Source organism: Babylonia areolata, chromosome 25, assembly GCF_041734735.1.
Source record: "Babylonia areolata isolate BAREFJ2019XMU chromosome 25, ASM4173473v1, whole genome shotgun sequence".
In the NCBI taxonomy this organism is placed as follows: Eukaryota; Metazoa; Mollusca; class Gastropoda; order Neogastropoda; family Buccinidae; genus Babylonia; species Babylonia areolata.
The window spans coordinates 8,225,971-8,248,700 of record NC_134900.1 but is presented as its reverse complement, the minus strand read 5'-3'; the positions used below and the strand labels follow the sequence as shown (position 1 = coordinate 8,248,700).

At 42.9% G+C, this 22,730-nt stretch overlaps 2 protein-coding genes across 3 annotated transcripts in view; one reads left to right on the top strand and one right to left on the bottom strand.

Moving 5' to 3' along the window:
• Window positions 1-1,286: 1,286 nt before the first annotated feature.
• LOC143300022 (uncharacterized) overlaps window positions 1,287-22,730 on the bottom strand; it is a 27,265-nt gene continuing 5,821 nt past the window's right edge. Inside the window, exons 4-17 of the mRNA XM_076613578.1 lie at window positions 22,241-22,259; window positions 19,251-19,453; window positions 15,785-15,942; window positions 14,174-14,280; window positions 12,157-12,292; window positions 10,930-11,320; window positions 9,676-9,886; window positions 8,943-9,157; window positions 6,135-6,909; window positions 4,888-4,991; window positions 4,490-4,655; window positions 4,073-4,202; window positions 3,582-3,800; window positions 1,287-1,635 (exon numbers count right to left, since the gene is read on the bottom strand). Of these exons, the coding sequence (XP_076469693.1) occupies window positions 1,501-1,635; window positions 3,582-3,800; window positions 4,073-4,202; window positions 4,490-4,655; window positions 4,888-4,991; window positions 6,135-6,909; window positions 8,943-9,157; window positions 9,676-9,886; window positions 10,930-11,320; window positions 12,157-12,292; window positions 14,174-14,280; window positions 15,785-15,942; window positions 19,251-19,453; window positions 22,241-22,259 (2,969 nt within the window). The 3' untranslated portion in view covers window positions 1,287-1,500. The remainder of the gene's footprint in view (window positions 1,636-3,581; window positions 3,801-4,072; window positions 4,203-4,489; window positions 4,656-4,887; window positions 4,992-6,134; window positions 6,910-8,942; window positions 9,158-9,675; window positions 9,887-10,929; window positions 11,321-12,156; window positions 12,293-14,173; window positions 14,281-15,784; window positions 15,943-19,250; window positions 19,454-22,240; window positions 22,260-22,730) is intronic.
• LOC143299956 (uncharacterized) overlaps window positions 22,482-22,730 on the top strand; it is a 38,750-nt gene continuing 38,501 nt past the window's right edge. For both annotated transcript variants that reach the window (XM_076613502.1, XM_076613503.1), the window contains exon 1: window positions 22,482-22,730. This exon is cut by the window's right edge and continues 397 nt beyond it. The gene's annotated coding sequence lies outside the window, so the exon portion shown is untranslated.

Genomic DNA, 22,730 nt, shown 5'->3' with positions numbered 1-22,730 from the left:
AGTTTCAAAAAATACTATTTAAAAAACCTCCTCACACAGGCACAAAAAACTACACTGTTAATTGAGTGAAAAAACCTAATGAGCGATGCTCTTTAGAGTAGTCTATCTCACTGAACAGATGAGCACACCATGAAAGTGGCTACAGCAGCAAAATCCACAAACTCAGTTGTCCAGTTCTCTCAAGATGGACTGTGATCCAGATTTCACCAATCAGCTGTGGTCAGCAGTGAAATCTTGAATTAAAGCATTTTTCCATTGAATATGAAATGTATATTGCGTGGCAACATAAGAATGGTGTACCAGTGTTGGTTATCGAGTGGTTCAAAGAGGTAACTCTTGTTGAGAGTGGGGAGAGCACTGAGTGACACTGCTGTTGGATGTGAATCCCTGACAGTAAACAAATTACCCTGACAGTAAATAAAGTAATCACATGAAAATGCTGAATCAAAGATTAAAAAGACAATGCTCATAAATTCAAAACAAACTTTTCTTTATGGCAGGGCTCAAAGCCACAGACATCTGAAATGAAGGCAAGCAGCAATAAGTTTCTTTGAATTGAGCTGAAGTAGCCCGGTGGCGCTGTCAATTTCACATACAAGTTGTGAAGGATTGCTTCTTGTATTTGACAGAAGTATTTCCATTTCTGTAATTGCAGGAATTACAAGAAGACTATACTAAAAGGATGGAGTACTGGCAAACTGATCAAAATTCACATCCATCCAAATAACAGACACCCCCTGACAAAGCACATCACAATTCAGCAGACTTCTTTTAAAACTGCCTCCCTGAAAACTTCACATTCACAGCAAACAACTGTTAACAACCAAGCACCATAGAACACAAGAAATAACGTGTTCAATGTCAAATCAGATGCACAAGTATTTACATTGTACAGAAATGAATATGTTAACGTCAAATCAGATACAGAGGTATTTACATAATATAGAAACATAAACAATAAAAAGCTAGAACAAGATTTCCCTCCAAAATGACAATTTCTTCACCCAGAATGTCAGATACTGAACTTGCCATCTCTCCCCAACTCACACTCTATTGAACCATTCTCAACTATTCAGAGTGAATTGTACAGCTCTTGAGGTGAAAAATAAGTACTACTTATACCCTGGGTGCTGCATACCCTACAAGTCCTGGATGTTCAATATTCAAGGTACAAAACACCCAGTTTTAGGGAGGGGGGCAGAGATGTCTTTTTTTTGGGGGGGGGGGGCGGGGGGGGGGGGGGTGCGGGGGGGAGGGGAGCCTGGGGAGAGGAATTGCAACTGAACACCAGATGTCACATATCACTGAGAGCTTCACATTGTTCAGTGGCTGAGACAGCGTGCTTGCTGACCACAACTGTGCTTTGTGCCTGTTGTAAACCCCCAGTACAGCTGAGCTCAGGCCGTGGTGAGCAGGGAAGTGCTGGACACTAAATGCCAATGTCCTGGGTGTTGGGCTGGACACTAAATGCCATACATGTCCTGGGTGTTAGGCTGGACACTAAATGCCATACATGTCCTGGGTGTTGCGTCGCACCTGAACCAGGACCTCCTCCACCTGGATGCCACGCAGCTCTGCCACCCGAATGGCCACCATCAGCGCCATGCCAGGGTGGGACAGCGACAGCCCCTCCCACTGTCAAACAGATAGGATCACTCAATCATAGCCACATCCCTTTCCCCTGTCAAACAGATATGATCACTCAATCATAGCCACATCCCATTCCCCTGTCAAACAGATAGGATCACTCAATCATAGCCACATCCCTTTCCCCTGTCACACAGGTAGGATCACTCAATCATAGCCACATCCCTTTCCCCTGTCAAACAGATAGGATCACTCAATCATAGCCACATCTCTTTCCCCTGTCACACAGGTAGGATCACTCAATCATAGCCACATCCCTTTCCCCTGTCACACAGGTAGGATCACTCAATCATAGCCACATCCCTTTCCCCTGTCACACAGGTAGGATCACTCAATCATAGCCACATCCCTTTCCCCTGTCACACAGGTAGGATCACTCAATCATAACCACATCCCTTTCCCCTGTCACACAGGTAGGATCACTCAATCATAGCCACATCCCTTTCCCCTGTCACACAGGTAGGATCACTCAATCATAGCCACATCCCTTTCCCCTGTCACACAGGTAGGATCACTCAATCATAGCCACATCCCTTTCCCCTGTCACACAGGTAGGATCACTCAATCATAGCCACATCCCTTTCTCCTGTCACACAGGTAGGATCACTCAATCATAGCCACATCCCTTTCCCCTGTCACACAGGTAGGATCACTCAATCATAGCCACATCCCTTTCCCCTGTCACACAGGTAGGATCACTCAATCATAGCCACATCCCTTTCCCTTGTCACACAGGTAGGATCACTCAATCATAGCCACATCCCTTTCCCCTGTCACACAGGTAGGATCACTCAATCATAGCCACATCCCTTTCCCCTGTCACACAGGTAGGATCACTCTATCATAGCCACATCCCTTTCCCCTGTCACACAGGTAGGATCACTCAATCATAACCGCATCTCTTTCCACTGTCACACAGGTAGGATCACTCAATCATAACCGCATCTCTTTCCACTGTCACACAGGTAGGATCACTCAATCATAGCCACATCCCTTTCCCCTGTCACATAGGTAGGATCACTCAATCACAGCCACATCCCTTTCCCTTGTCACACAGGTAGGATCACTCAATCATAGCCACATCCCTTTCCCCTGTCACATAGGTAGATACTCACTTAATTAAAGTGAATCCCCCCCCCCACCTCACTGTGACACAGGTAGGCACTCAATCATAGTGACATCCCCTCTCTCTGTCACACAGGTCATCAATTAATCATCTCACTGACAGCACACCCGAATTCCAAACCTAATCACATGTCGCAACATGGCCCAGCCCAGCACAAGGTCTGAAGCTGAAATTCCACAGACCCCAAAAACCAATGGCAATTTCACATGCAAACTTTGTAACAAAAGAAAACAATTCACATCAACCTTTTTCATTGTATAAGTTCATCGGCCAAAATTTGGTATGAGCTTTGCCAAAATTTTGCTGCAAAATTTTCTTTCAAGCTTGGGAACAAAACCATTATCATTGTCTTCACTAACAAATTTTACCAATCTTTGGGCAGATCCCTTCTCAGCTGAAGTCGTATTGACAAGGTCCCCATCTACCAGGTCCATTACTTGAGTATACTGCTCCTTTGTTAGCTGCATACATTTTATGAAGAGATATCCATCGAATCCAAGCTCCTTCATCAGGTCGTAAGCATCCCGTAGCCCCCTTAGCTTCAAATTGTTGTTCACCCAATTTCAAAGCTTCATTTCTGTTTCACATCTCTTCTTCCAAGGCAAAAGGACTGCTCATTTTGACACGGATTGCTTGCTCTGACTGTACTGGCACCATGATTTCAGTCAAAACTTTCAGGGAAATTTTGTCTCTGAATGGGTGGCTTTCTTTTGTTCACATGTAAATTTAGCTCTTTATTTCAGGTCTGTGGAATTTCAACGTAATGCAGACTGTACCACACAAACTTCCACCTCACAGAGAAGTTTACCTCAAATCCACTGGGCAAGAAGTAGGGAGCATCAGTCTCCAGGAGAAGTCTGTTGAGGGGCAGAAGCCTGGCCACCTCATGAGTGCCCACGGCAGAGCGGAAGGTGATAAGGGGGGTCAGGCCGATGAACAAGTTCTTAAATCGTGACGTCCACTTTGTGGCAGACTCATAGTTGGACGTGAAGCAGTGACAGTGGATTTTGTAGTCAGCAGGAACATGCTGGTCATAATATATCAAAGATCAGATATTGCAGCAAAAAACAAAACAAAAGAAAAAAAAGCACAAAAAAAGCTTTCAACCTAAATTCTGCAGAATTCCGGAATTCTTGAAACAGTATGTCAAAAAGAATGCAAGTCAATGACAGTGAGAATGCAATGTTTGTCGTAAGGAAAAAGATACAATCAATCATTATTTGTATGACTATCAATATTCATTGTGGGAACAATGAGAATACAAGTTAAAATGTAAGTGAAAAAGATAGACATTCTCACCTTTTCCAAAATTTCCAAACAGTCATCCTCTGCCTCCCTGCAGTGAATGACCAGGGGCAAATTCATGTCTAAAGCAATCCTGATCTGTCTGATGAACACATCCTTTTGCTGGGCTGAGAATTGCCCATGGCTGCAAAAACAAACAAAAAAAGCATCATAGCCACCTTTTTTTCTGTCTGGAGGTTACTTTGTGCATATTACCACACCTTTCTGAGAGATGCATGTCAGTGTATATTGACACCAAGGATGCCATGTGCTATCTGAGAGGTGTGAACAGTCTACTTGATTATTATTTTTATTATTATTATCACCATTATTATTTGTACCATTGTGTTTGCTTTTCTTCCAAGGCACTCAATTTTCACAGTTATGTAATGCTGTGCAGAATATGGGAAAACACACGTGTACACTACTTACTGTTTAGAGTAGTCCAGGCCAATTTCTCCCAGTGCCACAGTTTTCTCATGCTTCAGGGCTTGTTTCAGTCCTTCCTCCGTCCACTCAGTGTACTCAGTGGCGTTCTTTGGGTGGCAGCCCATTGCCATCCACACCCCTGGCTCTTCCACTATGGGTTTCCACTTCGCTGTCCATATACATATGATCTATCAGCATTCAGTCTACTCAACGTCTTTTTTTTATTTTTTAGTAATTCAAACAGCATACCTGACCATACAAAATACCCCCCAAAAAAGGTAAGTTCTACCTTCAGTACATTATATTCCAATGTCTACTCTTACATCAGGTCATTTACACTTGGTAAGTGAGGCTTATAACTGGCTATGTGAAGACCTGACCTCAAAAGAACCGATACTCACATCTATTGACAAAGCTCTTGGGTCTGCAGAATACAGCAACACATGCCTCATAGTTCTTGGGGAAGGTGTTTTTGTTCTTCTCTCGATATGAAGCATACGTGCCTCTGCACACAAAACACTCTGTTGTAGGTCAAACCACATTTCAAAATAATTCAAACAAAGCATTCTTTCTTACTGCAACTTTTGTTCTGACAATTTTCAATGTGCAAAACAAATTCTTACTGGCCAAGTTTTACTTAAAGCTGACTGTTACTATCAGACAGTAAGCAAAACACTGAATCAAGTTGGAGACTGAAAATCTGTGAACAAAATATCAACCAAACTGACACATTTCATTGTTATGTGGCATTAAAAACTGACCTTTATCACTTTGACACATGACACTTACCTGTTCTTTCGACAAAGGCCCCCCAGAATGTAAAGAAATTAATGTTTGCAAGTAACATATTGCTGTCTCATCTCTCTCCATCCCTCAAGCAGAATGTTTATTTATTTATTTTTTATTATTATCATTTTATTAGTATTACTAATATTATTACTACTACCTTTTTCTATATTATAATTATTATTTATTTATTTATTTATTTTTGCAAGCTTATCTATTACTTATTCCCCCGGTTTTTTTTGTTTTTGTTTTTTTTTTGGGGTTTTTTCTCAAGGCCTGACTAAGCGCGTTGGGTTACGCTGCTGGTCTGGCATCTGCTTGGCAGATGTGGTGTAGCGTATATGGTTTTGTCCGAACGCAGTGACGCCTCCTTGAGCTACTGAAACTGAAACTGATCTCCATCCCAAATTGTAAAGAAATGGTTGCAAGCAAGATATACAACTGTCTCACATCTCTTGGTATGGATTTTCCTCCCCTAGTATCATGTTTGAACTATATATATATGTATGGAGTGTACTGAGAGGATGCTCAGCATCTGCCCAGTCCTCAAGCAGAATGTCTAATTTCAGTCACAGTGATATGGTCAAAGGATGAAAAAGACCACTGCTAGCTTTGGCTGCCACCAAACTCTGTACCACCCTTGTGTAGGGCCTACAGAGGAGATGGCCACCCTTTGAAGCTACTGAAAATTCATCTTATCTCTCTTTCTTGTTATACTTCAGTTTTCTTCAAAAATCAAACCATTTCCTTTTACACCTTTTTATTGTCGTTCATTGGCATAGGCATGGTGAAGACTGGTGTGATTTTTTGCAACGCACTGTGGGAGATCAGTACATCCTTTTTACATTTGCAAGTGACTTACGAATAGGGTTCTCTGTTGAAGAGGAAGTCTAGATGGCAGTGGGTGTCCACGAAAGAGGTCTGGTAGGGTTTGCTGAAGGCTTCCCTGGCTTCCTTGCCCCACTTCTTACCACCAGACAGCCGGTTATCATTCAGAAGACGAGAGGCATAGCGTGACATGCCCCACCTACCCCCCCTGAACTCATCCTGGGCCTTTTTGCGGTAGAAGTTCTCACATGAGCCATCATCTTTGGCACCACTGAAAGAAACATTGTCTTTTGAGAAACTGTTTTCTGAAATGGTTGGGGTGCCTGAGCCTAGGGGGGCGTGCTGAGATACGAAAGAGGCGGTGGCAGACAGGGAGGGGAAGTCTTCGTCGCCAACTGGCACACAGTTGGGCTGGCTGGCCTGCTGCCACCATGCTCCAGGTGAGGTCACAGTCTGCATATAGGACAGACCTGCTGCAGGCATCAACCCATCCGGAGCCCAGGGTTTCTTGTCACAGGGGCTTCCCTGCTCTGAACTGACAGCAGGTGTTGACTCCACAGCAGGTGGACACGATCTCCTGTTTCGATCTCGGCAACTGATGGGGATTGCCCGCCTGTACAGTGAGTGGAAAACATTTTTCGTGGAGCTTTCTTGGCATTTGGGAATCACACCACTTCCAGTGGAGTTCTTTTCTTCTTCATCATTGCTAGTTTTGGTCTGCAAGGACTGCTTTGATGATGGGAGACTACTGCTGTCAGGGTCCTCTGATCCCGAGTCTTTGTACATCTGAAGGTAACGCTCCTTTTGAGCTGAAACAAAGAATTACCCCTTCAAACAAATATCAAGTATGAATGTCATTCACCAAATATCAACCAGTATCACTGCTGCACGTTTTGGAACATACCTGTCATGAACAGTTCCATGACATCAAATTCCGTTTCATTTATTTTCATCATTAAGAATAATCTGAAAACAATGGTATGCCAATATAAGAATGACAAAGAATGACACACTGCTCTAGACACATATACACACAGACAGAGAAAACATGCTAATTTCAGTGATGTATGTGCTGAGGTCAGGGGTATAGCCCTTGCTACTGGTACCATGTAACCCAGTACTACCTGCCGCATGTGAAGTCTCCCAACGACGGACCAGGCGGAGGAGAAACCTTTCCCAATGGCTGTGAAGGTGGAAGAGGATGACCAAAGGGCAGGGGGAGCTCTTATCCTTGGCTAGAAGTCATCCTAGGAGACGAACTCCGAAGAAAAAACCTGCACCTGCTGAGGCCGTCCTACACGTGGCAGCATCTGCATCTGTGGGACTGTGAGTGTCGGTAGTCCAGAGAGTGGGGAAGGGACTGCACAACTCCTCCTCACTAAAAAAAAGGCACCTGTGCTGGTCAGGCAACCAGGCTAATGTCGGAACGATGAGCTAGCCCTTCAACACTCAGCTTTCCCAAGCCCTGCGGCAATGGAGAAGTGGTAACGGGGACAGGCAGAGGATGCTGCTGGCAGTTCCTAGTCACGAATCTGCATGCAGGTGGCTGTGGGGTGATTTGAGGCACTGTTGAGAGAGTTCCTCTTTGCTGATGACTGCGAGCTTGCTGTACACACCCATGAGGACACGCAGTTCATTATGGCCAAGTTTTCAACCTCCTGCAGGCACTTTGGACTCACCATCAGCCTCAGCAAGACCGAGTCCATGTACCAACCAGCCAGCTCACAGAATGCCAGTGCCTCCCCCCACCTGCAATCAGATCGATGACACAGAGATCAAGTCAGTCAACAAGTCTTGCTACCTGGGCAGCACCCTATGCAGCAACGGAGCCCTTGATGCAGAAGTGACGCTGTGCATCACAAAGGTCAGCTCCGCCTTTGGCAGACTCAACAACAGACTGTGGAACAACAAAGACATCAGGCTCAGCACCAAAATCAAAACCAACAGAGCTATTGTGCTGACCACCTTGTTGTACTGCTGTGAAACATGGACAACGTATTGCTGTCACATTCAACAACTTGAGCGGTTTCACCAGAGATGCCTACAAAAGATCCTCGGCATAAAGTGGCAAAACAGGGTCTCCAACCTCCAGGTCCTAGAGAGGAGTGGCCTGCCCAGCATCGAAAGCCTGCTGATCCAGTGCCAGCTACGCTGGACAGGGCACGTTGTCCGAATGACAGACAGCAGGATCCCAAAGATGCTACTGTATGGCCAGCTGAAGGAAGGCCACCATGAACTTGGAAGACGCTACAAGCGCTTCAAGGACACCTTGAAGACAAACCTCAAAGCCTGTGACATAGACATCGCTTCCTGGGAAACTGATGTCCATGACCGCTCTCGCTGGAGGATGCTGTGCTCTAGTGGCATAAAGACGTTTGAAAACAAGAGAACGCTGGCCATTAAGGAGAAGCATGAGCGAAGGAAGCAGGGCTCCAACTTTTGGAGATGTTTTCCCTTACAACACCTGTGGGAAGTGCTGCGCATCCAGAATCGGCCTCTTCTCCCATATGAGGATACACACCGACAGATAAGCCTGCCTACCTACTCATCCGTCAGACCGACGGGAGACTCCATCATGTGCTGACAAAAAAAAGCAACCTCTGCATCTGGTCCACAAAGTGTCACCATTCGTAATCCGACACAAGCTTTAGTGTTCTTTCACAGCAATTTTTATTTGATACTGTTACACACATACACAAGCACATACACTCCAAATTAGTAGTTTGAAATGACATCGCTGGCAAACAATGGGCAAAATCAAAGAAAACATGCACATGAAACTAATCATATCCTAATTTGGTCTGAATTTCAGTTCCACTTTTTATCACACAAAGACAATTACCGGCCACAAACTTGTCGTAGCCTACATCACTGAGTGCTGATCTCTTTCTCTTGGCGCTGACCCCTTCCCCTCGGACAGCCTCTTCCTGTTCACTGCTAGAGGCATCATAGCTTTCCCTTGTGTCAAAGGAACTGTCCAGGTGACCAGGTTCCGATGGAGTTGTCGGAAGACTACAGCTTGTCTGAGATGCGCTTTCCCTGGGCATGGGGCACATACTGAAAATGACAGAAAACAAGTTCTTTTGGTTGATTGGTGGAATCTCAGCAGAATACAACAGCTGTGAATTTTTTTCAGTTATGATGCAAAATGGCCAGGAACAACTTTTTATCTATCATTTTTAAAACAAGAAAATAACCCGAAATAACAAAAGTGGAGTTAACTCATTTTAAACTTGCCTATATTTTCTTGAGCAATCATCCAGCCAATCAGTGAAGGTGAGAAAGAGAGACAGACAGACAGAGACAGAGTGAGTGTTTATGTGTGTGTGTTTTACCTTTCCTTCCTTTTAATGTCATGATGTGGCATGTTTGTAAATAAACTAGACATCAATGCTGTGCTGTGATTCCAAGCACTGAATGTGACTGTGTATTTGAATAATCAACCTGTTCTGATGAAACTTGGTAACAATTTCATAAGTCATTAGCACTGGTATACCAAGCTATTTTGTGCAGTTACGACCATTATCACTGATCTATTTCTATATCATCATGAGTGAAAGGGGCAAAATACAAACTAGTTTGGAGGATGGTGAGGTGGTGGTGGTGGTGGGGGACACTGGGGCAGGGGCAAAGACCACTGTGGTTTCAAATTCCAGTCAGGGGAGGGATCATGATGCAGCATTCTGGCCCTCTGGAAGGGTGACAGGTCTCGGCAATCTGGGTAGGAGTGCTGCTCACTTGGATAATTCTCATAAGGTGGGCCCTCTTTTCTTTCTTCCTGGACACCTTTGGGAAAAAAGGGTAATAATAATCATAATATCTGGAACAAAACATCTGATATTAATCAGTGCATAATTAAATCTGTAGCTTAAATTAGTTGAAATATCAAATTTCTCTCTCTCTTTTTTTAGAACTGAAAGTGTCAGAACAAAAATTTTCTAACTGGCTGTACAAAACGACACCCCCTACCACAGTTAAAATAAATTTGTAGATGTAACCATTTCATGCTGCACTTAACATGAAGTAGTACTGCTATTTTTTTATGATATTCAAATTCAAATATAAATATTATCTGTTAAGAGCTCAAGATATCTTTGATAACAATGCTTGTATACTGAAACATACATAACACACAGACTGCACACAACTACACACACAATGATATATATCTGAATTATTTCTCCATCTATTTCTCCAACTTGAGCTGATTCTTTTTTTTTAACAGACAGGAAATAAGATGTAGGGGGTTTACATACCACATGATGAAGCAGTACTGGCCTGCAGTGGACTGAACGCACGGTAAACCTGTGGGGGTCTGTAGAATCGAAAGGGGTCCAATGATGCCATCATCATGGGTGGATGAATCCGAAAGGCAGGAGGAAATCGAAAGTTCGAACAAGGATAGAAGTCACCTCTGCAGTTTGGCACACCAGAACCGTATGAACTATATAGAGGTGGTTTGGGATGGCACTGAGAAAAGGACCTCCCATTATTGCTCATGGGGTGGTCACCTAACAGAGATGTTCGACTGAACTGTTCACTGGCACTGGCTCTCCATGATGAATCTGAGCTGACAGAATCATTTTGTGTATTTTTGCACTCTGACATATTCTGAAAAAGAGAACTCTCTTCCTTAACATGGACTTTTGAGTCTTTCTCTTCATTCTTTATCCCCTTGGGTGTCTCAACAGAAGCGGCTGGCCTGCTAGCCATGTTAACATGCTCCTTTCTGATATGGTCTTGCACACACTGAGTGGGACAAGCTTCCTGATCAGAATAGAAAGGTACAGAGGCAGTTCCCCTCTCATGAGCTGCACCGTTGTCAGTACTTCTGTCCCAAGTGAAATACTGTTCTGAATCCAATTTCTCTGCCTGAGAGGGGCTGACAAATGGATCTCTGGAAAAGGAAGGCACAGTAACGGTTTCCTTCTCATGTCCTGCACCACTGTCAGCACTTCTTTCACCAGTGAAATTCTGTTGTGAATCCCATTTCTCTGCCTCAGAGCGGCTGACAAATGGATGTCTGGAATAAGAAGGTACAGTGACAGTTTCCTTCTCATGAGCTCCATTGCTCTCATTAATTCTGTCCCCAGTAAAATTCCATTTCTCTGACTGTGTGGGGCTGAGATACTGAGGTCTAAGGTCTCGACAGAAGTTGTCCAGGGATGAAGGAGGTCGTGATGGAGGCTGTGATGAAGGTCTTGATGCCGGCCTACTGTGCTGATGACATGCAGGCTTGCAACCACAGTTTTGCCCACAATGTGCTTCACTGCAGTCCATGCCTCGATCTCGTTCCTGAAAACCATAACCATAGCAACCCATGGAGTAGGCCATCCAAGCATTATAGCACTGGTCATAATAAGGATGGTGGGCTGGAACCCACACATCTTTTTCTGGGTGAAATGGAGAATAGCATGACTGAGCAAGAGACCGAGAAGTGTAGGGTGAGTAATATGGCAGATCCTGACAAAAACCAGGCCAATATTCATTGGAAGCACTCGTATGCAACGACTGACCAATATTTGGTTCATGCTTATGTGTTTCAGTCTTTTTACCTTTTTCCTGCATATGAGCAGATGATTCGTAGTCACTCTGAGATAGTACTTCAAAACTATAATCACTAGAGCTATTTGTCTGCACATTTGAGCTGCTTAAATCTAACAAAGAGTGGTGTTCTCTACACTGACAATTGCTTATTGTGTCAGAACACACACATTTCTTCTGAGAACAGCAATGATCTTCATATTTGGAACATGAAAAATCTCTGTCAGTTGCTTCAGATATTCTCTGTCTGTCATCTGTTTCTCTGCAGCTTTGAGGCAATTTTGTTTTTTTTAAATCATTCTCACTGTCCCCTTGACTTGCAGCAGCTTGAGAATTATTGGAGTCATGCAGAGCCAAACGCCTCCTAGCAGGTCTGTGACGGGCAAGCTGGTCTCTGTAATATCGAGCAGATCTAGACAAAGAATGCACTTGCCCATGACACTGGTGACTGGAAGGACTATGTGGTTTGTGTTCAATCAACCTGTCTTCTTTTGCATGGTTCTCCAACATACCAGGCCGAATCCTCTGAGGTTGCGATAAGTCACTATCTGACCTTGTCTCTGCTCCAGAGACGCAGTATTTTTCGACGGCTGGATGCTGACTGTCACTAAAATGATGCGTATTGGATGGACACAGGTCATTATCACTCTGTGAATCAGGTTCACATTCTTTCATTTTCACAGGCCAGTTTCCAGTTTTCTTTACCCAAGTTCTGCATCTGCGATCAGCATCACTTTCTTTCAAGTACACATCAGAACCAGCAGAAAGATATTCTGACATTACTGATTCTGAACATTCAGATCCTGAGGTGGAATGAATTCTGTGGTCAAAGTCTTGTACTTCCTTCAATCTGGCATTGGACAGTTCACTACCAGACCACAGTTTCCTACTGTGGCATTTACTTTTCCTTGTAAACAGTTTCATATTTGCATTTACCACTCCTGAAGCCTCAAAGCTAGTTCCTCTCAAAACAGAGACGGTATGCCCTTTGTTAGAAAACTTATCTTGACAACCACCTCCACTCAACTCCGGTGATGAACAGTAATAATTTCCTGCAATCCGTTTCTCATCTGTCTGTTTCCAACAAATAATCTTCTCTGTCTCATGCTGTTTGTGTTTGGCTTCAGACAGATTTGTATCAGGCCTAAGTTTTCCACATCTAGAAGTTTTACTTTTCTGCAGACAACCTGAAGTTGACAGCTGTGAATCTTCTGTTTTGACATGGTCGTATTCCAACATTCTGCTTGGCAAACTTAGTGTATTTGCATCCAGCTGGTAATAAGATAGCACAGGTTCTGACAAATCTGCAGGATTAGGGACCTCAATGTCACTGTCCCAGTTGGCATCTGAAGTATTTTCAGGACTCCCTTCTGATGTCTGACCGTCATTTTTATCATCATCATTATGCATTTTCAAGTCTTGTGTTGATTCTGTTACTGTGTCTGTACTTGATTCATGTGATATTCTGTCTGCATGCACTAAGCTTTGAGGATCATTTTCAACCGTATATGAACACCGATTCTCCTTTTCTGTTTCTCCACAGCTGGACTGATCAATGGAAGTGCAAGCATTGTCACTTCTTTTCCAAGTTCTCATCTTATTCTGCAGGCCATCAGAATCCAATGAAGCATAGGATGCTGCCGAAGAAATTGATGGGTTCTCACTTTGACCATTTGCAGAAGACAGCGGAGTGTGAGATGATGATGACAATGATGATGATGATGATGATACTCTTGGTATAGATCTATTCTCTTTTCTTCCAAAGCCAGCAGATGGGTTTTCCAATGATGCATGGAGCTGACTGCATGGTAAACAGCTGTCAACGCCCTCTCCAGTCCCTGCAAAGACTGGCTTATGCTGAGCTGAGTTTAGCAGGTCAAGTGTTGGTCTTGGTTGAAGAGACATTAATGGCATTGGTTCTTTCAACGCCATATTCTTGATTCCCTTATTGTGATCCTTCCCATGAGAAGTTGCCTTCACACTACAGGAATCTGAACCATTCTGGTGTTGCGTGCTAAACTGGCCTGTCTGAGTAAAACTTTCCTTTTCTGGTTTTTGACCAGTATGTGTGTGGTAGCATTCATTTGCATGATCCAAAATTCTTTGTTTCTTGTCTTTACTGATATCTCTGTTGATGATGTTACTCTGGGTAACAACTTCTCCAACTAAATCCACAGAAAGAAATGACTTCACTGTGTTCACTTCCATTTCCTGACCAGTTAGGTTTCTCTGATTTGTATCTCCTTTTATAATCTCTCTGGAACATGTCTGTACAGTCTCAAGAGGCCTCAAATCATTTGTCTCTCCACCATCCACATTCTTTCCAAATTTGTTTTCACTCTGTGATTGTACACAGTCGTCTAAATCTATGCCATCCACTGCCTTCTTGTTCTTCTTCATCTCAACCTTTTCATTCAAGTTCATTCGATTAACATATGATTTTATACGATGGTTTCCTCTCATTCTGGTTGTAATATTGGCTTGACGGATTTTAGCGATATTGGCTGGTTCTGTCTCAACATGACTGACATTTCTGTCAGACTCTGGTAAATTGGGAAGACTCTCAGCTGCCTCAGTCTCTGGTGTCTTAACTGCTGCCGACAATGATGCACCTCTTCCAACACTTTCAGGTGTAGCTCCAGACACAGTAATAATTTTCACTCCAGGGGCACTGTTTGATGAACAATCTACTAAATGCACAGTATCTATACCATGTTCTTGCTTGTTCATGTCATCATTTACATCAAACCACACTTCCACTGCTGATTTATCTGAGTTTGTAAAAGCCTCTGTACAACCACTCATCTTTAATTTTTCCTCATCAAAACCTGACAAAGGTTTCTCTGTCTTCTTCTGCATATGGGCCTGGCTTTTGCAGTGTGTTAATGAAGCGCCTTCCAGCGTATTTCTTTCTACTCCTGGACTTTCAATGCTGACAGGTGTCAGAGAATCCCAATCATCAGCATCTTGTGCAGGTGAGGACGGTGAAGCATGGGAATCCATATGGCTTGTATCAAGAATAGGTTGAGACCTTTCTGAAACTGTTGGCTCCCTAATTCTTCCACATCTCCCTCTTCTCTGACGGGCAAGACTTGAGCAGGATTCTCTGACTGGATCATCATTTAGGTTCTCCTTTCCTCTCCCAGTGCTTATTCTATTTGTGCCAGCAGACTGAAAAACAGGTTTTCTTTTAGGTGTGTATTTTCCAGATCTATAAGTGAATCCTGCTGAATCTGATGTTTGACCAGTCCCAGTTCTTGGGCATGCATTTTTGATACCAATACTTTTATACTCATCATTCCTAGTCCACTTTCCTGATGACTGTCCTGATGGACAATCAGCAAAAACAGCATTTCTGGGTCCAAAGTTGTTAACTGGTTTCTTTGTGGTTTTGGCCTTAAAGCACTGTCCTTCAACAGACGATCTATCAACTTTAGTTTTTTGTGTCTGATTACTATGACACTCTTGATATGTTCTGGAACGAGTGTGGTTTTCAATCCTGGATTGGTTTCTCATACTATATTTATTGTCCCGTCTGTCAGAGGTGTTTTTTGTTCTTGGTCTTGCATGGGATTCTGCCATGATGCCAGAAGATCCAATAGCCTTTCGGGAATCAAGTGAGCCCAATGGTTTATGCAATGTGGTAGAATGTCCACGATTTTCAAAACCATGGCTTTTGGGGACACCACAGCCTGTCTGTGGAGAAATCTCTGTCTGTGGTCTGTTCTCCTTACCACCAGTCTGTGTGTGCAACACATTTGATTGCTGTGACACGGAACTAGAACTTGGCTTCTCTTGACAAGTCTCTGCAGACAGTAAAACAGATGATGATTCCAAACGAGCACTGGACGTTGCCCTATCATTTATCACTGTTTTGGTTTTGAAAGAAGAGAGGGGTGATGTTTTGCTGGAGGAACCATGATCAGGGTAAGATACACTCTTCTTTGCAGAAGACTTTGTTGCTCTTTTTGTATCTTTGCGTGAATCCTTTAATGTGGGGTATCTTTCACTGATTACTTCTGCTTTCTTTTTATTTTTTGAGGTAGCTGTATCATTCTGCCTATGTGCCAATCCACATGTGGGGTGTGAATCAGATGCTGAACATCTGTCTGAAGCCTGGCCCAGCTGGGGATCATCAACCTTGTCATTCTCTGGAGAAGAGTGAGCGGACGCCCCTGAACTCCTGTCCTTGTTGCGATGGGTGGTGTTCTTGTTCGATATGGCATCACTCAACGACAAGCTGAAGATTCTGCCAATGCCAGATCCACTCTTCTTTTTGGTCTCCATGAGGCCAGCAGCTAGCGCAAGTCAATAATCATTTAACCTGGACTGCTTCAATAAGACACCTGATGCTTTCATTGGATCCTGGCTCAGTCTCTGCAACAGTAGCAGGAGGGAACTTAGGTGTGAGTTTCCATTTTTGATGCAAAAGTTTGGTTTCAATTTTTAAGCGTTTTTTGTGTAATCAAATCAGATTCTGTCTGAAAATAGTGTAGCAAAACAGGCCACCAAGCAATACAACACAAACAAATTCTGTCATTTCAAGAAATAGTATATAAATCATACAAACACTGATCTGAAAATGACCAAAGGAGAGACAGACAGAGACAGTCACTGAGACTGGCAGGGTTAAGGAGGAGGGGATGAAGGGGTTATCTCCCACACCCTGATGATACAGAATATATGATGAACAGTATGGTAGAGAACAATCTTGTCATATGGTCTCAAACCATCATGAATCTCTATAGTATCAACATCATTATCCTCACCAGCTCAAAGTATTAAATACTTAAAACCATCTGCAATACTGCAGTCTTTAGTCCCTTGCTCTAATGGTGATCTACTTTCAGTTTTTCCTCATTTCCATGTCTGTGGTGAACCTGTGTCGGGTCCTTCAGTAACGGCTGAATCACTGGCATTGTCACTGGAGGCATATAGTGATGACTTTCACTTCAGAGGACATATTCCAGCTTCCTGATTCAGCAACTTTTGTTTCCATTTTGGGGCTCCGTAACTGTCGATTGTATTTGTTGATTTCAGAACCAGCACACGTGACTGCAGCACCAAATACCAAAATCTCTCAGTGGAATTCTCTGGCAAAATAAACCTGGGAATGGTGTGGCATTGGATGTAACAACTGGGATAAGCTAACTGGAGTAACACCACTGAGATGATACAAAAACAAAACTAAAACTAAACCGGGGAAGCAACAAAACAAAATCTTTTTTTTAAGAAAAAAAGAAGAATAAGGACAAAGATATTACAAGTTAGTAATATATGTCCTGATTTCTGTTTTCACCAGACATTTGTCCAGCTCAAAATTTGAAAAAGGCAATAAAAAATATCAAATCAAACTACAAAAAAAATGACTCTATATCATGAAGTGTTATATATGTGTGTGCTTTGACAACAGCAACAAAAATTAATGGAGAAAGAGAACAGAAATGAAACGAGTAAAATGGTTTGAACAAAGGTGCTTTTCTCCTCCAAAAACACATATACATATATATACCGGTATAACAATTAACTAAATGCCTGTGGTGGAAAATTGTGGTATTTTTATATTGCTGATAACCATAGTTATAGTACTACCGTTCTGTCGTTTAAGACACCATTTCTAAGGAACAAATGCCTTGTTAAGTCAATGTAAATTATGTCAATACTTTCTTTTAAATATAGAAAAAAGGTTACTAAAATTATGTGAGAGCAGGTCAAAGAACTTATGTGATGTGGGAATGTTGGCCTTCTCTATAAATAAGCCATTTACCGGTCAGTAGCAATTAAATCAAACTGATCCCATGTATTTTGTAACTTGCTGTAAAATTAATTTAAAAAAAAAAAAAAAACAGCCTTTGCAAGTCTTCCTGCCATTGTGAAGAGTAAGAACAATAGTGAAAACTGCGATATAGTGACAACTGAAATAAAAACACAACTCGGCAAAATCTGTTCTCTCTCATAATTTATTTTTCAAGACTTTTCTTCAATTCTTTTCCCCACGGGCTTCATCACAATAGTGTAAAGGTAAAGATGTAAAACAGAGTTGTAGGCTGGCAAGAGATCTCTACCTATCGTTCTGCTTTACATCTGAGTCGTGTGTGTGTGTGTGTGTGTGTGTGTCTGTGTGTGTATGCATTTGTATGTGTCTGTGCCTGAGTGTGTGTCAGTGTCTAATTTTTTCCTTACTTCATTCAAGACTTTTTAGGACAAGGAGAAGGAGGTTCTGTTCAGAGTAAGCCATCTTGGTTTTTTTAAAAATCTAGAGGTCCTAAACTGCAATTGATAACCTAAAAGTTAGAGAGAGAGAGAGAGAGAGAGAGAGAGAAAGTGAGCAGGAGCTAAACCTGAAATGATATTGTCTGCTGGTGAGGAAACATCAAAATTCAAAAGCAGAAATTACATTTGACTTTTGTCAGCATACAAACTAAACGGCTCACTACAGGCAGGCCCAACACTTAACTTCAAGGAACAAATCAACAATAATTTGGCCTACACTAGCACAAGACATCTTTGACTCGATACATGCTTGACAGTCAAAAGTCGCGAAAAGTAATCGTTAAAGAATTACCTTCACATCATTCTGGTTCTAACACTGACTACATGGACTTCAATTAGATCTAGTCTGTGAGTGTGGTCTGCAAACATGTTACAACTGATTCCGTGTCAACGACTCGACGAACTCGAATCAGATCTAGTTTATGTGTATCGTGTCAAGAAACAAGACAGCAGAATCAGTGAATTTCTATGAGCAAATACTTTGCTGATTAGTTTGAAATATGGACAAATACTTTGTAGATTATCTTTCATATTATTCTGATCAAATCAAAACAGTACCTTTTTTTCAATGCTACCTAATTCTTCCATCTATCGTGTGGACATGCAGCAGACAGCTGGCTTCCAACAGCTCCAAACCGAAATATCGCGCCATGCGCGCGAGACTGCAGTCTTTCATGCAAAAACTTAACCGGCAGAATACATAATTGGGATTGCTTTCAGTTTTTACTTTTGAGCAGACAATGTCATTGTTCATTCTGTCGACATTTTAATGACAAAAATTTACATTGTCACAAAGAATTTGCTCTCACTGGGGTAGATGTTTGTAAATAACAGCATAAAAAGCTTTGCTCCTACATTTTGTTCGCAGTTTTAACGAGGTCAAAATAGTTGCACGTGCGCAGTCTTGACCTCTGACACGACGGTGTTTCCTGCAGCCGAGTCCACCGATTAAGTCGGCAGTCGAGCAGGAGAACGACAACCCACTACCTTCCCTTCACTTCAGGCTTCACCCCTTTCTCACATCCTTCCCCAGTATGTGTGGAGGATTAAGGATCGAAAACAGCATACCAGGAAAGTCTGATTAATTTTGTTTGGAAGAAGCAGCGGCCTTGCTGGCGGCCATGGCACAATGCACAGGGTCTAAGAGGGAAGGGGGAAATACTGAATACGCGGTCTTCCTTCACTCCCCCCCCCCACACACACACACACACACCCTGCCCCCATCCCTCCCTCCCTCCACTCCCCCACCGTGGTGTTGGAGGTGTTTTTTGCCCGGTTGTTTTTTGTTTTGTGTTTTGTTGTTGTTGTCATAGTTCAAATTCAGAGGTCTTACTTGATCTCTGTGGCCCGGTGGGGTTTTTCTCCTTCGATGGGAACTCAGTGATGTTGCGAGGGTGGGAAATCAGGTGTTCTCTCGATGCAGACAGATTGGGACTGGCGTTGCTCTTTTCGTCAAACTGGTACAGATGCAGGCACCGGTGGCCGCGGTTCAGCTCGCACATCCCGGGTCGGGGACAGAAGACAGCCATCATGAGGCTGAAGAGGTCCAGAAGGCACAAGAGACATATGGTAGCGGGGGTTGCACGGGGTTACGGACTTTGGGGCCATGGTGGATGTTTTTTCACACCAAATAACAAATCCAATGCTTCTTTTTTCTCTCTTTTTTTTCTGTTTGGGTATAGGCTCTTCTCTTCCACAGAGTCCTTAATGAGAACATTATAGTTTTTTTGTTACTAAGGCTTTCAGCAGGCCTATACAACACTGTCACAGTGTAGCCTACGTTAAACGGGTTTTGTCAAGTTGATAACGTTTTAACTGTTTTTTTGTTGTTGTTGTTGTTGTTTTTCAAGTAATGCATGCATGCCATCCATAATTTTTTTCCCCCACAACACGGTGTAGCCTACGTTAAATGGGTTTTGTTGTTACCGTTTTAACTTTTTCTGAATGCATGCGTGCCGGCCCTGATTTTTTCCCATCCACCATTCATCCCTGCCTGGCTGTATATCCACTTAATTTTGCCAGGATGAGTTTTTTTTAGGGGAGGAAGTGGTACCGTGGTCCTAATCTGAATAGGGAGACAGAGGGAAGGCCGGGGGTGGAAACACTAACGCACACTTTCACTGAAATGCGTCAGTGCTGCACCACTGAGACTCTCATTTCGTCCTCCTAGTTTCACATGTCCCCATTATGATATGCATTTCTGCCATTGCAGGTGGTTTTGATAGTGTCTGTGTCGTACTTCTGTTCACCTCACTGGTGACGTTTCTCGCCCTACCTCAGTCTGCACTGACACGTGTCACACACTAAATGGTGAATTTATGAAAATTAATGTTGATGGATCTCGCTCCCCCTCCCCCTCCCCCGGCCCCCCTCAACCTCTCCCCACGCCAGCTGGCTTCTCCAGTCTTTCATGTAACACAGAAATACAAGTACAGACAATGAGAAGTATGTTCAAACTTCTTTTTTTTTTTTTTTTTTTTTTTCATGCCGTCTGTCCTCGTATGGTTTGCCTGTGTTGCTTTCGCGGTAAATCAAATAGCTGCTCTGAGAGGACTTCGTGATTTTCAAACGGTCGGTGTGCCTAAAATAGAATGTCTCGCAGCTGGCGAGAAACGTCATCGGAAACGTCGTCTATCAGAGTCATGCCAACGTCGCTTTTTCTACAGAATTTCATCAATGACAGCGGAGCATGACACATCCACATTCACCCCTCCTCGCCTCTATCGACTACATGTACATCGCATCAATTAGTTGATTTCTTTTAGCTGCTCAAGTTTTAGTTTTCTGAATATACCTGGGCAAGAAAAAAAAAAGATTATTATTACGCCGTAATATCTTATTTCATTTTATTTCATTTAAATGATATACCATGTGGAACTGGAAGCATAAAGACTACATCCGGCCATGACATTGTGGTTGATTAGGCCTACATTAATAATTAAATCCTGTAAACGAGATATTGATTTTTCGGTTCTGCACTCGCAGTTAAATGAGTTACTGAAACTATAGTTGGAAACACCCTGCATTGTAGCATCAAAATAAGAAATGTTGAAAGTGACATAAACATATATTTTATAATACCGATCTCACTCTGTCTCTCTTTCCGGGCTCTCCTCGATCCTCTTTCGCGCGCGTGCACAGACACACACACACACACACACACACACACACACACTGGCGCACACACACACTCAGTGATACACAGGATCACACACACACACACACACACACACACACACACACACACACACACACCATTTATTATTGTTCGAAATTGTTGAATCCCTGTTATGATATAGTCCAATAGGAGTGTCAGTTTCTGTGATCAGATGCGACCAACAAATATTTAATATCATTCTTGCCAAGTTGTTGTTCATGTTGTTGATTGCTGTTAAATGGACATTCCTACTCACGGAATATTGATTCAATTCTTCCAGTTTATCCTATATTTTCCCCAGAGTTAATACCATCACCCCCACCCCCACCCTCATCCCCCTCCCCACACACAAACACATACGCGCACACACACACTATGAGAGATCTGGCTCCGGAAATGTGCCGATGGATGGAGACATAGTCAATGCTGTACACGCTTTTTTTTTTTTTTTCTTTTTTTTTTTTTTAACGTTGGTAAACTTGGCATGACTCGCATTAGGTTACAGTGCTGTTGGTAAGCCATCTGTGTGCAGTGTAAATAGATTTGTCCGAAAGCAGTGCATGCATGACGCCTATGGCTCATTGAGAAACCGAAACAGATTCCGCGCATTGAGCAAATTTGATGTGGCTGTGCATGAGGAAATCAAGGATGGAATACGCCTGAGTTGACTGGTTTGAAAGTTTGTCAAGTTAATAACTGAAAAGAAAAGATTGAAGACAGATAAGGAACTGTGTGGAGGACACGGGATGAAAATAATTTACATTTTAGCGTCATATCAGTGTTCTTGCTGTCAGTTTAGGACTTGGCGATATGGACGTATAGCTTTTTCATATCAGTGTACTTGCTGTCAGTTTAGGACTTGGCGATATGGACGTATATATTAGCCTTCAAAACTTTGTTCTGGACAATGGGAGTCGGAAGATCGAGCCGAGCAAACTGTAAATACTTCAAGGCGCACACGCCTCTAAAGTTGTGCATTTGTTTCAACTGATGAAAACATTTCTGGGTACACGATCCTTTGATTTGTTTTTTTTAACTTTTCTTGGATTAAAACCGATTCCATTGCTTGTGATTTTTCCACCTCTAACTGTGAATGTACCGTGATGTGTTAAAAGTCCTTCGTCTATCACTTTATCTGTTAAAAAAGTTTTCATAGTGAAACTGACAGCCAGGCTGATGAACTTTCTGAAACAGGGAAAGTTCATACAATGTAGGTCACGCCCACTCTTCCACCTTGCCGTGAAGAACGGAGGAACACAGGTGTGTTTTTTTTGTGTGTTTTTTTTTTTCCCCTGACCAACCACAATCAGGCAAGGTGGAGCGTTTTGACAAATGAACATCTTGCACTCTACTGTCGGCGCACTCCGTGTTAACTTTGTCGTGCTCGTCTCCACTCAGTCCGACTGGCTTGAACAGCCCGCTTCAACGGTTCGTGTCACGGTCGAGTGACAACACAGCCGTTGGAAGTCACAGACAGGTAAGGGGACAGTGTGACAAGATCCTGTTTTGCTCGCCGCACGCGGCGTTGGAGCTGTGGTGCAAACGTCTCGGTGGAGCAAAGCCACCCTTTTACAGGTGCACGACCACCCGAGACTGAAAGGAAAAGAAAAGAAAAGAAAAAGAAAAACCCACATCGACCCGAAGCAGACGTGGGGG